Consider the following 17,496-nt stretch of genomic DNA (forward strand, 5'->3'; position numbering starts at 1 on the left):
TATTTGTCTGGGTTATAAAAGATGACTACATCAGAATGGAGGTTGTGATGGAAGGTGGGATAGACACACACACGTGAAGGTGCATGGCTCAATGGCTAGAGCATCAGGCTCACAATCATGAGGTAGTGAGTTCAATTCCCAGACCAAGCTGTGTTGTGTTCTTGAGCAAAACACTTTATTTCACGTTGCTCCAGTTCACTCAGCCGTAGGAAATAATTGCAACATTACTGGTGCCAAGCTGTATTGACCTTTGCCTTTCCCTTGGATAACATCGGTGGCGTGGAGAGATGAGTCTGGTATGCATGTGACTGCTGGTCCTCCATAAACAACCTTGCCCGGGCTTGTGCCTTGGAGGGGAACTTTCTAGGTGCAAACCCATGGTCATTCGTGACTGAAGGGGGGGGTCTCTATATACACACATCTGAGCCTCTAGTCCAGTTTGAACAACATTTTTTATATAAACCTGCTTGAGATTACCCCCACATTATTTGATAACTTCTGCTAAAGTCATCTGAATTAAAAATTTTCAAAGTTTCACTCTTTTTCACTTGTTTTTGGCCATTAGACTGTGGTCATGCTGGAGCATGGCAACAGTCTGTTCTAAATACCAGCTTAATATTTATTGAATTCATTATTTTCAAAATTAATTGAAATGAAAGCAGTGTATTTCAATAAAAATATGGTAACAGAAGAGTTCTGTCTCCATCTTCTGCCCCTCTTACCTATTCAATACCCTCTCATCTCTATTCCCTACACCAAAACCACCAATTTCCACAGAATCTTAGCATCAAACATTTATATGAATACCCATCCACTTCCTCTTACCAGCAAATATACAAGTCTATGCTGCCTACCACCTGTCCCCATCTAAGGTCACACTTTTACTGTCACCGTCATCTCAGCGACCATTTCTACAGCTAGCCACCACTTGTTCTATCTCGTTCTCTCTTACCAGTAAATCTTTAGCTTTCATTAGTACCTCTTTCCCCCCATTATCTTATAACTGGCTCTTGTTATAACCCTGCTTTTATTGCCTCTCTCCATCACTCCTCTAACTGTGGAGGGAACCTGTGGTAGAGGTAGACCCAAGAAGACATGGGACAAGGTGATGAAAATCTTTGAACTTTAGGCCTCACAGAAGCAATGACTAGTGACCGAGACCTTTGGTGATGGGCTGTGCTTGAGAGGGCCCGTCAAGCCAAGTGCACCCATGCTGGCACATAAAGAATACCTTTGAGCATTAGGCCTCACGGAGGCAATGACCAAGACCTTTGGCATTATGTCATGCTTGAGAAAAAGACCCATCAAGCTGAGCAAAATCGCAGTCGAGACAGATACTGGTGTCACGCAAATTAGCACATAAATGCACCCCAGTGTCATGCCTGTGGCACACAAAAGCATCCATTACACTCTCTGAGTGGTTGGCATTAGGAAGGGCATCCAGCTGTAGAAAACCATGCCAAATCAGACGAGTCTGGTGCAGCCTTCCAGTGTGCCAGCCCAGTCAAACCGTCCAACCCATGCCAGCATGGACAACGGATGTTAAATGATGATGATTAAATAGATTTATATTTTTGCCGACCATAAACAAACAACTGTTTATTTCTTCATATTTCCATCAATACAAATTACCCAGATAAGTTAGATTCTTTTACGTGAAACTTGTTCATGTTACAAAGAAATATATCTTCTAGATTTAAATTATGCATGCATATAATACTTATAACAATGTCACTTTGTTTTTCTGTCAAACGAGTGCTGTTGCTTCATTGTGGGGCCACCTGAAAACAAGATATCACTGATGACATTTAGAGCTATTTCTAGGACTTCATAAATGCTTACAAGTTGAGATGTTCATGCCTTCCTGAAGTGTAATAGCATAAACAAATAAATGAAAATAGCAACTACAGCCAAGGTTAGCTTACAGATTCAACTTATCTCTTCCATGACCATATTTCTGTTGAAATACACCAACTTTATTGATGAACATCAAAGATCTGAGCATACTAATTTTTTTTACAGTGAATGTATCGGCTGCCTTGGACCCTCGATGGAGAGCACCCTCGGAGGGACCAAGTAGGTCAAAGTGACCGGGAGGTGGACACACAACTACAATGAAGAAGGTGATTGACGACACCTGCCCCGTGATTCCCAAATGATATTTAAATAATCAGCATTCACATATCTCTTCCAAGACTAAAAACCCACCTGTGCTTGTGCCACATAAAAAGCACTAAGTCCAATCTGCTGGGTGGTTGGTGTTAGGAAGGGTATCCAGCTGTAAAAATCCTGCCATAACAGTCACAGAAGTCCGGTGCAATAGTTTGTTTTAATTAATGACATTTAATACAGTCTGTGTTTTAATTAGAAATTAACTTGGAACAAAAGACTGCACAAGAAAATATTAATTTCATAAAATTGAAACAAATAAAACAACCAAGACATTACCATCTCTGTATTCATCTTTGACATCAATATGGTAATATTCCAAACCAGCACCTTTTTTAGGGTCCTCATTGCCTTGCAATTTTGCAATTAATGTGGTTTTACCAGATTCTGTGTCACCTGAAAGATAAAAAAAAAAGCATTAAATATACAGATGAAATCCTAATTTTGACAAACCACACCCAAATATCACCATTTTACTGCCATTTTCCCAAATTTTCATGGTTCTAACCCCATTTATTTTCAGATATATTAAGAAAAACATATTTTGTGAAGTTAGATTCCATATACAAATTAGCAAGGAGTTAATACTGTAAAAGTAGTACTGATTCCCACATTATTGATCTTATGTTACTTCTATCCACAATATACTGTGATCGATTCCTTAATCAACTAAAGTATTTGGTTACATTCCAAGTTCAAATCCTTCTCCAAATTCAACTTTGCTTTTCATTCTTGCAGAATTGATAAAATAAATACAAGGTAGATCTCTCAACTACAGCCTTTTCCCAAATATGTCCTTGTGGCAATGCTATAAATTATGTAGAAATTCTACCTCAAAGAATTCTGTTTTACCCATCCAAGCATGGAGAAGTGGATGTTAAAACAATGATGAAATTATGTATAAAAGACATGTGATCTACATAAATCAATATATATATTGTTCTTACGAAAGGTTGGAACCTAGAATGGTTCGGTCTAGCCTAAGTTTTTTGAGACTATCTCATGTCTCAGTTCAATTGTAGCCAAAAGATATCGTTTTAACATCCATTGTTTCTATGCTGACAAGAGTCAGATGGAATTTGTTGACGCATATTTTCTACGGCCGGATACCCTTCCTGTCACCAACCTATACCCATTTTCTCAGAATACTGGAAATGAATCATACAGCCTGTAAGACAGTGACACTTATTTACAACTATCATGTGTCAGGACAAGGAGACAAACATACTCTCTCTTCCACGATGGGCTTCTTTCAGTTTCCATCTATCAAATCCATTCAGAAAGGGTTTTGCTTGACTCACAGATGCAGGAGAAGACATTTGCCCACAGTGCCACGCAGTGGGATTAAACCCAAAATCTAATGGTTGGGGAGCAAACTTAAGCACACAGTCATGTTGGTGCCTCTATATATATTCATAAAATCATGGCACCAGGAGAGGATTCACCAAAATAACAACAAATAGTACACAAAGAATGAGGTTACTAGACAGAAAAAGAAAAAAAAGAACTAGAAAGAAAGCTTTACTTCTCCAGCACTTTCCTCAGACACAAACCACAGGTTTCAAATATAAATGCTTATCTATTGTCATATATAAAGTTAGAATTGGAAGAACTAATAAACTGAATGGCAGAGAAAAGAGGGATTGCTTTAACTTTGGGCCAGATAAGTCTTTAAGAGCAGATCTATTTCGATAATAAAATATTACCACCAGTTTATACTCTCAACAACATAAGAAAGCTCACCTACTTCAATACTGTATGCTCTATATATGGAAGAATGCCAAAATGCCAAGCAAACCGGTTTAACAAACACTCCTAAGATAAAGCATTTTTGTGCACTTTCTTTTACATTTGTTTTTCTGTTAGATTTTAATAAGTGTTGCTTAGAAACAAGCATTTTTAGGCCTTCATCTATAGGCGCAGGCATGGCTGCATGGTTAAGAAGTCTGCTTCCTAACTACATGGTTTTTGGTTCACTCCCACCATGTGAATACATTAGAGCAACGTCTTCCACTAACCCTGAGCCCCAGCTGACTAAAGTCCTATAAGTGGATTTGGAAGGCAGACACTGAAAAGAAGCCCATCAAATATATGTTTCCAACTGGGGTATCTATGTATCTACTCTACAGCAAGATATCTGTCCCCTCTCTACCTTAAAGAGTTCAACTGGCACTCAATAATACTCCCCCATTTCCAGTTGAGGGGTTCTTGTCTCACAAGGGACTTAGTGAACCTGTCAATGTTGGTGCTATGTAAAAAGTACCCAGAGTACACTCTAAAGTAGTTGGCATTAGGAAGGGCATCCAGCTGTAGAAACCATGCCAGAATAGACTATGGAACCTGGTGTGGCTCCTGACCTTACCAGCTCTTGTTAAACTGCCCAACCTATGCCAGCATGGAAAACAGACATTAAATGATTTTGGTATATGTGTGTATGTGTGTTTGCGTCTCCTTGTCTAGACATTATGTGATGGTTTTGATAATTGTCAGTGTCACCATCATACAAGCAGTGTCACTTATTCCAATACTCTGCACAAACATGCCTGGCCATGAAGAAATATGTTTTTTAGAAACAAGTGAGCACTGGTGACAGGAATGGCATCTGGTTATAGAAAATCTGTCTTAATAAACTCCATTCAACCCATGCCAGCATGGAAAAGTGATGAAGATGATCTTTAAATTTTTTTTTTTCTAACCAGAATAAATTCAACATTACACTATTAATACAAATATCTGCTGCTTTATTAACCAACACAACAATGTTGAAATTATAATTAATATTTGTATTTAATACTTCTTTAGATTCTTTGGCTTTTTTTTTTTTTTTTTGGTGTGGCATTCGTAGATCATTGAAGTCTTGCAGGCTGTTATAGTAGCTTAGGCAATACAATTGCTTGGTACACCTTGGCAGCCAGCCTTAATACCTCTCCTAACCGACACAGGAAAAGATTGCAGAGGCGCAAAGAAAACAAATTCCTTTAAGACCAGAACCTTCCAAGCGTGCATTGGACCAATTGGCCACAGCTGGACACACCATGCCTGGTTATTTTCTCCCATGTGATGTCCTTGGTCATCATCAGACAAACTAATAATAGATTCTTATATAAAATAGCATGTAACAGAGTTTCAATTCTGACAGTAAATATAATAAAGGATACAAACCAATTACAAGGACTGATTTAATGTTGGATAACTTAGAAGCTGAACTTGACTGAACTTCGCTCAAGATGGTTGCCCTGAAAAATTTTAAAAAAAAAACCCCTCATTAGTCATAAAGATATTACAACTGTATAGAAATAGAAATGTGAAATAGGAAAAAATTTGTCTGGTTTTGGACCTAGTCCTTCTGCATAGCACCTTGGGCAACTGACTTCTAATATAGCTCCAGGCTGATAAATACCATGTGAGTGAAACTGTGTAGAATCCCATCATAGAGGGAGAAATATTTCAATGCCTACCTATGAAACTAGAATTAATAAATATAAGGGAGTAACAAAATAATTTTCTCTTAGATGCTATAATCAATATGTTTGAATACTTCAATTTCTGACAAAGATTTGTGATTAGTAGTATCGAGTTTATGGATGTTCATAGGGAACAAATTCAAATCTAACATAGGTGCCACTGCTAAGCCAAGTAACACTAAGGGTCAACAACCAAAGACTGTAAAAAAAAAAAAAAAAAAAAAACAAGTAAAAAGGGGAAATGTTACTGTTGGATTAAAAATTACGATTTCTCCACGATTATAATCACATACACACAGTGGAACCTCAGTTTACAAATTTAATTTGTTCCTAATGTGGTAAGGCATAGTGTTGTCTTATAAAGCGTTTAATACACTATGTAGCATATTATGGCTGCATAACAAAACACAGTGTCCCCTACAAGTAATTAATATGTATGTACCAGCTGTCAGGAATGTGTTTAATATGTAAAATTGGTATATCCAATAATGTTATACTGCTATATCTAGTAACTATTTAAACAATGAGTTTGTGGTGCTGATGAAAGAGCAATAACTCTTGAAATATGTATATACACCCATTATCTATTTTCCCATCTTTGATTGCATTATTAACATTAAACATATTCAGATGCTGGCTAAATTTCTATAGAAAATCTGTAGAGATAAACCTTAAAAAAAAAAAAAAAAATCACTGAATAAAGTAGTCCTAGGTAAATACTGTAACAAAACTAAGGAGTGGTCACGGCTGGAATGCCTTAGATCAGGGGTTTTCAAACTGTGATCCGCAAGGACAAGACAGGGGGTCCGTGGACAGCAAATACTTTTTATGGGCAATTTGATTTTATATATGTTTTTTAATCAAAATCTTTTAATTGACAATAAACCTATTTGTTAAATACTGTTAAATAAATAAATGTAAAAATATATGTTATTTTAAGCAAATATTTATGTATAAATTTCATAAGTGTTTATAAGGGGGTCCCTAAGGTAAAGCCTGAAATACAAAGGGGTCCGCAAGTCAAAAAGTTTGAAAACCCCTGCCTTAGATCATTGGTCAGATTGATTAAGACTAATCTGAGTTTAAAACAGCATTGAGAAAAGTATATTTAACCCTTTTAATAGCAATCTGCTTGAAATCACTTTTGGTTCTACAATATAAATTCCCAGTCTTAACTTTTCCTCAGACTGCTCCTGGTTCTATGATAAAAAAAAGAAAAAATCCTCCTTTAACCATTTAGAATTTAAATTGGCCACATCTGGTCCAAATATTCTACCTGTTTCATGTGAAAATTGACCAGATCTGGCCTCTCACATCCCTTACAATATCATTTTTAAAATATAAAGGCAGTGCTCCAGCATGGCTGCAGTCAAATGACTGAAACAAATAGAAGAATCACATCATTGAAAGCTAGAAGATAATGCATGGCCAATTGAAAACAATGTGAATAGATAAGCATTACATCTGACAAAGAAATCTGAATGCTAAAGGGTTAAAATTATTCTAAAGTAAAGTCTTCCATCAAAATTTTGTGCTACGGAACCATTCAATAATGGCAGATAAGTTTCTAAAATCTGGATTATTTTCAAAATTGAAACAAAAGCAGTATATTCCAACAGAAATACGGTAACAAAAGGGCTGAAGATATCTAAATGAAAACAATTCATCAAAATTTCAGAATTTAAGTTCCAAACACCAACTTAATAAGGACAAAAGTTATTCCATTAAAATTCTTCGTTAATTTACAAAGGTTGTGTATTTCAATAGAAATATGCTAACAAAGGGATTAATCAGTCTCTTAGACCAAATATCTAAAATGCTAAAACCAGACTAGCTGCAGAATAATATACCTTGTCTTTCTTGGAACCAAACAATCAAGGATGCAGAAAATTATGGAACAAAGAAATCATCAACAGATAATCAAAGGAGAATTACCTACTTGCATTGATAGTAACAAAGAAAAGAAAAAAAAAAAAAAGTGAAGCCGACGCCAGCTGGTGCATATAATATATATATATGTATGTATGTATGTATGTATATGTGTGTGTGTGTGTGTGTGTGTGTGGAAATAGGTCAAATGCATTATGTATAGAGTATTAATAATAGCCTGCAGTAAATATAGCTGTGCAATAGAACACACTAAGTACATAGGTTTCCTCTCTCCACACAATCTATAATAAATAGATTTTTTTTTAGTTTTGTATCAAACTGTAACTGTTGTCGCTAAAAGACAAAATTATGTATATATACACACACACAAACCTACAGATGCTCCAGTACAACTATGCACTAACTACATGGGTGTATACACACATACTTAAAACAAAAAAGTTGTTTGTGCACTGTTTTTGTATTTGGTGTTTAAGAGGTGACAGACAGACAGACCCGGAGTAAAGAGGGCAGGTCATTGATGAGGTCACAAATGGCAACGAAAGGAGTGATGGACTTAACTGGTCGATTGACCTAAGGATTAATCAAATAATCGATTACTCAACTGGTATAATGACCCTATCAAGATATGAAATAAATAAATACACACATACACATAAAATTGCCATTTAATGTCCAAGCTTGCATGAGTCAAACAAAACATTGAGGTAGCTTTATGGTTGGATGCCCTTCTTAATGCCAACCCTCACCTATTGCCAAGCAAGGTAATATTTCCCCATGGCCAGACAGGTTTTCAACGAAGACTTGAAACAACCTCACTTGTACGACAATGAGGATCATTTACAATCATCATGTAACGTCTAAGCAAGGGTCACACACACACACACACACACACACACACACACACACACACACACACACACACACACACACACACACACACACACACACACACACAAAGTATGTATATAAGGTAGGCTTCTTGCAGTGTCTGTCTACCAGATATTTTATATCTGGAAAAAAGTAAGGTGAAATAAAGCTTGGCGGAATTTCAACTCTGTAACCAATTTCTTTGATACCTTTTATCTGATCCCCTTGCAATTCAACCATCCACCACCACCACCACCACCACCACCTTTACCAAATTGTATCAAACTTCTTTCCAATTCAACTCTTTCTTATTATCTTATAACTGAACATTAAACACACAACGCCATAAATTGTTTTTTACCCAGTGATGAAGCGAAATTCCATTGTATTTATGAGAAATTTTCAGTCAACATTAAATATTCTAAGACACTCAGATACTTTGGTCAGCTAAATGGCATGATTAAGTCCTGACAGTAATTTAAATTTACTAAGCACAAAATTCCTACAAATGGTCAAATTAAATGCCTTTGTCTATTTAAAGTAACAGAAATAACAGATCATGGAATGTAAACAAAAGTTCTAATCAGCCTTCCCATTTGGAATGGTCACCCAAATATATTTCCATGGTTTTGAAGCATGTAGTATTTCCTGTTTTAAGCTAAAGAAAAGTTTAAAAGATTCTATTAACAGACTTAGCTATTGGATTTTATACATCTTAGAAACATGAACAGCAAACGTCAAACTGTAGCAGAATTTAAATATAACAGGGTGCTATCCCATCTTATAACCGGTAACTTTGGAAATATACTTTTCCTGTCATACGAATAAAAAGAAATATGGCATACAATAATTATAATCTAAGAATTTTATAAACTTTCAAGAGAATGTGAAATATATCCAATATTTAGATGCTATTCTTTATAGCTTTATGATGTGCCAAAAGATCCACAATTCCAAAATTATAAGTTAACTTTTAACAAGTTATTTCGTATTTACACAAAATGATGAAACAAATACTTTCAAAATGAAAAACATCTATTAGTTTGAAATTAGATTAAAAAGTATTCAAAGACTAAAAAAAAAAAAATAATTTTATTCCATGCTGAGTTTATATGGAAGTTCTCATACACACCACACAATTCCTAATTCTGCATCTCTTCACCATCCTCTTTTTAACACCAACCACAGAGTGTACCGCATGTCTTTTTTTCAGGGCACCAACACCAAAGAAAATTTAGAAAAGAGAGTACTGACTCCTGTGCAGGTGGCACATAAAAAAAAAACACCATTTGAGCGTGGCCATTGCCAGTACCGCCGGACTGGCCCTTGTGCCAGTGGCACGTAAAAAGCACTCATTACACTCTCAGAGTGGTTGGCATTAGGAAGGGCATGCAGCTGTAGAAACTCTGCCAAATCAGATTGGAGTCTGGTGTAGCCATCTGGTTCGCCAGTCCTCAGTCAAATCGTCCAACCCATGCCAGCATGGAAAGCGGACGTTAAATGAATGATGAGTTAATTATACCAATTCTAGTTACTTGACTGGCACTTCAGTTTATCAATCCCCAAAAGTGGAAAAGCACAGCTGAACTAATGGTAAAATGCTTCAAACACTGCAAGGCATTATTTTGTCCAACATTTTAACAATTTTGCCAGTTTTAGCAATGCATGAACAAATTCAACTTGCCACATTTTTATACCAATTTCAGAAATGTGGGGCAGTAGGGCGAGGGGTGAGTGTAAAAAGCAGCAGGGTGCTATCAATTTCAAAACCCCCACAGTTTAGTACACAGAGAGAGAGGAGGGGGGAGAGAAAGAAAGGAAGAGCTCCAACTTTTCTTTCTGAGGTTGTTAACAAAATGTACTCTAGAGATTACAGCGATCCTGTTTGGATTTGTTGCAAACAGCGAAGACATATCAGAACAACCTACACGATACATGTGTAGGTTTTTCTATTTACCGAAAGAACAAAAGTAAAAATAATAATAATGACTAAGACATCAGTAAGGTAATCAACTGCATAAGCTGTGTCAGCTTATATATACTTTATTATTTGTGGCCCACAAAAAGAGCGAGTGGTTGTAGCCAGAAGCTAAGGGAAGATTAGCTTGATCTGTCACAACAGTTAGTTATACTATTATCTTTTACTTGTTTCAGTTATTAGACTGTGCCCATGCTGGAGTACTGCCGTGAAGAATTTTCAGTCAAATGAATCAAGCTCGGTACTTATCTATATCAGTCTCTTTGGCTAAGCTGATAAGTTACGGGGATGTAAACACAGAAACAAAAAGAGGTGCACACACATGTGAATGCATGCAATAGGCTTCTTTCAGTTTCCATCTCCCAAATCCACTCACAAGGGTTTGGTTGGCCAGAGGCTACAGTAGAAGACACTTGTATAAAGTGTAATGCAGTGAGACTGAACCTGGAACCATGTGGTTGGGAAGAAAGCTTCTCGCCACGGCCTAAGTATGATGGCCCTTACAGGATAACTTCCTAATATTTGCATATTTCAGCACCAAAGTTTTACAAACTCACATCATCATATTTGATGAATTAAGTATCGAGAGAAAAAGAAAAATGTAAAATAGATGCTGATTTAGCTGAGTAGTTAAGACGTTACTTTGCATTCACGTGGTTCTGGGTTCAGTTCCACTCCATGACACTTAAGGCAAGTGTCTTCTACTGTAGCCTTGGGCCAATTAATATCTTGCAAGTGGATGTAGGAGATAGAAACTGTGTAGAAGCCTGTTGCATGTGTGTTCCTACTACTGCCTCACATCTAGTGTTGGTTTGTTAACATCCTCATAACAGTTCCAATAGAATAAGTACCAAACTTTAAAAAGTAAAATACTGGGGTTGATTTGTTTGACTAAAACCCTTCAGTGCCCCAGCATGGCCAAAGACAAAATCATACTGTAAATGCCTTCTAAAATAAGCCCCAAAAAATTTTTTTAAAGTAATTTGCATTTTATTTTTAAAATGCAATTAAAAATAGAAAAAAAAAAAAGGTAGAAAAATGTCACAATTCTTTTAAAATGAATTTGCTAAAGAAAAAAGTGACACAGGAAGTGAATGGAGTAAAGTGAAGAATTTTGGAAGAGGTTAAAAATAAATGAAATGATAAAAGGAAAATGTAGGAAGAGAAGAAGAGAAGGCTACAATACAAAAGTGAGGAGACGAGGAGAGAGAGGGGGAGAGGTAGTGGTGGTGGTGGTTTAAAAGTAGCAGTGTGACTATAACAGTGATCTAGTTTAAAAGTTGGAGCATGAGTCATGAGAAATGGTATTTCTCTCAGTTGCTGGGAGGATGTTTTATGCCACGACAGCAGATACTAACTCAGAGGAGGAGGAGGAAAGTGTTAATAAAAGGAAAAAAAAAAAGGAAAAAAAACACTGGGACCAAGTAAAGAGGAAGAGGATTATTTTAGGGTCTGAAGTGTCAGGCTGAAAAAACTAGGTCCAGTTTGACCTTTCAATGGAAAGAAATAATGGATGTAGACAGTTGATTAGAAATTGCTATTAAATATAGTTTTCCAGTTCAATTAGGTCATTATAAAACAGACAGATAACCAGGAGGAAACCATAAGAAAATCACACACACACACACACACATAAATAGCTGGTTCTAATGAAGAAGCTTCAGTTGCAAAGCAAGGTCTCACAAATTAAAGATATTTCACAAGCCTGTTTTACAAGTTTGAGATTTAACCTAGTCTGTAAAAAAAAAATTGGGGGTGTACCAATCAGCTCCTGCACAAGCATACTGTGACACACACCATATTTAAGGCCGTATATAAATGCTATAATTCTTTTTTTATAATTTAGTAAGAGAATAAAGCAAATAACTAGTTCAAATTAAAAAACGTTCTATAAAAAAAATTAAAAAAATTCAACAAAATATTAAGATATAATAACTATTGTACATTTTACTTTCCTTATTCAATCCATGCACATACCTATTTGTTAAAAAAATCTACACAATAATTTTGCTTACACCACCCAACTACCTAGTTATTAAAAGAAAGAAAGAAAAGATTTCTTAAGTATAAATACTGCAGGTTACCACCCACTGGGTAAAAACTCCTTCTCGATGAGATAGGAAAACTGAATACGAATGACAAGATTAATATTTAATAAGTTGGGTCAAGATAATGCTGAAGCGTTAAGCTGGATTTAAAATTTCAAATCACATGGAGAATATTGACAAAGGTTTCATCATATTTTATAACGAGATATTATAAGAGTAACGTTAGGATATTCAAAGGACGACCATAGAAGTTATTTCTATAGATATTATTTATTATACAGTCATACTAAAACAGATTTCAGATAAAATAATGGAAATAGTAATGTGTGTTCATATAACTAAACGAAAGGGACTGGAACCGATTTAAATGTTAACTTTTAATGATTGCATGGGTCAGAAAGAATTCATTGCGGCAGTTTTTCTGTGGCTGGACGTCCTACCTGTTGCCAACTATCACCTATTTGTAAGATTGTTTTTCTCTATGATTAGACAGGTTTGCATGGATAAGAAACAAACACCACCACTTGTAAGATGGTGATGCTCATTCACAACCATCACACTATCAAAATAAAGAGACAGAGTTCAAATTCTGTTGAGGTCAACTTTGCCTTTCATCCTTTCGGGAGTCGATCTAATCGACTAGTTCCCTCCCCCAAAATTTCAGGCCTTGTGCCTAGAGCAGGAAAAAAAACAACAAAAAACAAAGAGAAAGACAGACACACACACACCAGTTTCTTTCAGTTTCTCTCTACCAAATCCATTCACAAGGATTTTGTTCGCCCATGGCTATAGGAAGAGGTACTTGCCCAAGGTGCCACACAGTGAGACTGAACCTGAAACCCTTTGCTCTCGTAGCATATTTCTGAACCACACAGCTATGCCTGTAGCTATATGTCTTTCAAAATTGAAATTTAATTCAAAGAATTTTACACTTAACAGAAATGTTTCAGAAATCTAAGATTAGCCTCTGGCATTTTATTGATCTTAGTATGGTGTAAGGCTAAGTCAATCATGGCAACAATGATAGTACTGCACTTCATAAACATTGTTCAGGTTTTTCCTAATACCAGTTTGCTGTTACCCATTATAAGTGGGATTAGAAGATCAAGTAATGAATAGGGCACTTCAGACCTTATGGCTCAAAGCAATTCACTCCAAAACTAACAATAAAGGGATTATTTAAGGGGTTTCAGTGCTTCGTAGATAATCCATGCAACAGGTAGAGAGGCATCTCAAACGGTTAATACTTCTTCCTTTAAATTTGTTCATTTTTAGCAGATATGCTGGCAGTTTCAACCATTAAAAACAACTTTTGTAAGAATGCCAAAGGAAAAAATATGTAACAGAATTCGTTTTAAGCCATTTCAAATATTTATTTTACTCACAAGTTTAAACTGTTGAGATTTAAAATTTTTAATCAATCACTTTACTTAAAATTTGGTTTCCAAGTAAGATATTTCTTACATTTAGGAACTGCTTATATCAGTGGCTCCCAAACCTGTGGCCCACAAAGGTAGTACTGGGGGGGGGGGGGGGGGGGGGGGTCCGTGAACATTTTAAGCTGACAGACCTTTCAATATCCTGGGGTTCATGGAAAAACTCATTTAAATAAAAGGGGTCTCTGGCAGTGAACCGCTGGTTTATATGGTACTGACACTCATTTGCAACTATCACACAATGTCAAAACAAGGTAACGCAAATACATGCACATGCGTGCACATACAAGCTTCTTTCTGTTTCTCTTTACTAAATCTATTCAATGATTTGGTCAGCCTGAGGTTATAGTAGAAGATACTTGCCAAAGGTGCCATGCAGTGGGATTGAACCTAAAACCATGGGGTTGTGAAGCAAACTCACAATCTTTAATCTTTTGTTTCAGTCATTAGACTGTGGCCATGCTGGGGCACTGCCTTGAAGAACTTTAAGTCAAATGAATTGAACCTAGTAGTTATTTCATAAGCCAGGTACTTATCCTATTGATCTTTTTTGCCAAACCACTAAGTTATAAGGGATATAAACACACCAACACCAGTTGTCAAGCAGTGGTGAGGAACAAACACACCCACCCACACACATGGGCTTCTTTCAGTTTCCATCTACCAAATCCACACACAAGGCTTGGCTTGACCCAAGGCTATAGGAGAAGACACTTTATTCAAAATGCTATGCAGTGGGACTGAACCTAGAACTACGAACCTAGAACCAAACTTCACACCACACGACCATTGCCTAGGTTCCCGTTTTATGGGGAAAGAAAAGCAGAATATAAAAGAAAAGGTGGACTAGAGACCAACACAGTTGTAAAATTCAATCTCACCAGGCAAAACATAAATGCACGCCCCAGTTCACCTGACTGACAAAAGCAAATGAATTCCACTCCTACTTGAAAGCTGAGTAGTATGTAATAGTGCAAACAGCCATTTATTTACAGTTTACTCTGCTCATGTGCTAACCTCTCAAGGAAAAGGCCTATTTTAACCCTTACACAAGAGGGACTTGTTCACCTGAAATTGGAGCATGTCCACACACTAGTAGATCTATGTGACATCTAAGGACCAGCCACGGATCATTTCCTGAAATCTGATCTGTAAGCAGGGTCCTTGATAAGTGCTACTACCCCAGACCAGTGCAGAGCAGGAAGTAGAGGGGACTAACAGGTAATGCCATTCTCTCCCAAACTCCTGAACTTCCAAGCTAGAGCTTCGACACTCAGGACAATATGGAACTACAAACAATTATTGTATATTTTGGATATTCTTAGAACAATTGTGCATGTATTGGGGTTCCCTTTTGTACTGCTAACCTCTAAACTGTAAAGTAGAAGTGGCTTCTGTTGTTATTGTGCTTTACTTACAGGTATCATAATGCATTAAAATATCATTCTCATCTTAAAATACCTTAGGAATGAGAACCCAGGTTCGAAATTTCCCCAAGACACCTGATGAAGGCTGGAGGGTATATCAGCCAAAACGTTGTGTTAACGACAAACAAGATGAGGACAAATATCCATCAAATGTAAATAATGTAAATACTGTACATAATTCCTCATCTCTTAAATATAGAACTGCATTAAAATATCACTCACATCTTAAACAGATAGATTTACCTGTTGAACATTATATATTAAGTTACCTTTCTACAATGTTTATCCATTTCTGAAGCAGATAAAAAATTATATTTTTAAATTTGTAAATATTAAAAAGATGAAATTTCCCAATTCACTAGTGATTGTGTGATAAATTAGTAAGTTCTGCTCTCCTCACCTTATTGTCTCTTACAATTTTGTGAACTGTAATTAAGGGTTAATGGTATAACACACATTATAAACAACAATCTGAGAAAGCCTGTTGCCTCAAATTTATATTTATGTCTAATATCATTTTACACTGAAACTTTTAGCAGTCGATATAGCTAATCAATATTATGTATTCAAAACATGTTAGAGCAGTGTACTTAAATGGATTAAACTATATTCAGATGGACCTAAAAAATATATAAACAATGTTAAAAGTTAAATCAACAGTATATTTTTAATCTTTTGTGAAATTCTGAACAGCTTAGGCAATGAATTAATCATTTTCTTCACTTCAGTAGCCCTCCTTTTTTTTCTCTTCTTTTTAAGGAAACAGAAAAATGATGGTACAATTATAATAAAATTAGATAAAATTTTTAAAAATTATACTTTTTTACTGCTCTCTCATATATATATATATATATATGACAGTACCACCTGATTGACACTCATGCCAGTGGAACGTTAAAAGAAGCATATCCAAGCGTGATTGTCGCCAGGGCCACAGATTGGCTCCCGTGCTGGTGACACGTGAAAAGCACCATTCAAGCGTGATAGTTGCCAGAACCGCCTGTTTGGCCTTCGTGCCGGTGGTACGTAAAAAGCACCCACTACACTCTCAGAGTGGTTGGTGTTAGGAAGGGCATCCAGCTGTAGAAACCGTGACAAATCAGATTGGAGCCTGGTGCAGACTTCCGTCTTACCATTCCTCAGTCAAAGTGTGCAACCCATGCCAGCATGGATAACAGACATTAAACAACAATGACGATGATATATATAAGTCCACGAAAACTAATATGTTTTGTAGACATTAAAGGTATCTTAAAACAATCATATTGGGGAGGTGAAAAGAGCAGGCTAAAGGTAAATATACCCGGTAGAATCACATCAAGAATTGAACGAAGATGCTTCTAAAAAGGTGCACGGAACAAAACATGTGTTAGGTCAATTTAACCTTGAAAAGCTAGGACAAGCATTCAGGTGAAAATAGTTACTATATGTTGCTGTAAAATCCTCCACCAATATTTTTATTGTGCAAGATAAGGAATATCTAAAATGAATACTTTTTTTTTTTCTTCATGACAAAAAGCAAACATTGATTTTTAAAATGTTGCACCAACTTTAGTGGAGGTACAATCAATACTGAATACAGCTGACAATTTTTTTTAAGTGAATGGCTTGATCTTATCAAAACTAGATTTACCACATATGATACTTATAAGTTTTTGTAAACTGTTCATCGCATATTTCACATACATTATTTTATCAATAATCTAATTATTCGGTGATATTTCTAATGAAAAATAGTGCCTGCGGTTTTAATCTTAAATATCTATATGGATTCAGTAAAATTAACTGTTCCTTTAAATTATTTAGAATAAAATCTATGATGGCACATTTTAATTTAAATATGAACCCTTAAAAAAAAAGGACAGTTTTGGATCATAAAACCAGAGTGTCAGGTTGGTTGGTACTAAAATGAGGTAACCTTTTAGAATTTAAGCCAGTTGTATCAGACCCAAATATTGTTTTATGCTCAAATAGGCCAGATCTGACCTTTCACACCTATCCTATAATGTCATCCTAAAAATAAACAATCATTTCATTGAAATCTCAAGGCCACAAGATAACACAGGATTAATTCAGAACAATGTGAGTAAATAAGCATTACATTTGCCAGTAATCTGAATGCTAAAAGGGTTAAATAATCAGTGTTCAAAAATTAGATAGTTTCATGTCTCTTTGGTATCATAAGATGTCTTAAAAAGGAATCTGGTCATAAAA

At 36.0% G+C, this 17,496-nt stretch overlaps 1 protein-coding gene across 1 annotated transcript in view; it reads right to left on the reverse strand.

The window, feature by feature from the left end:
* Positions 1 to 17,496, reverse strand: part of LOC106877363 (cytoplasmic dynein 1 light intermediate chain 2) — a 78,197-nt gene that overhangs the window by 41,256 nt on the left and 19,445 nt on the right. The window contains exons 2-3 of the mRNA XM_014926251.3: positions 5,332 to 5,405; positions 2,449 to 2,565 (exon numbers count right to left, since the gene is read on the reverse strand). Coding sequence (XP_014781737.1) covers positions 2,449 to 2,565; positions 5,332 to 5,405 — 191 coding nt within the window. The remainder of the gene's footprint in view (positions 1 to 2,448; positions 2,566 to 5,331; positions 5,406 to 17,496) is intronic.

Source organism: Octopus bimaculoides, chromosome 3, assembly GCF_046866305.1.
Source record: "Octopus bimaculoides isolate indiv1 chromosome 3, ASM4686630v1, whole genome shotgun sequence".
In the NCBI taxonomy this organism is placed as follows: Eukaryota; Metazoa; Mollusca; class Cephalopoda; order Octopoda; family Octopodidae; genus Octopus; species Octopus bimaculoides.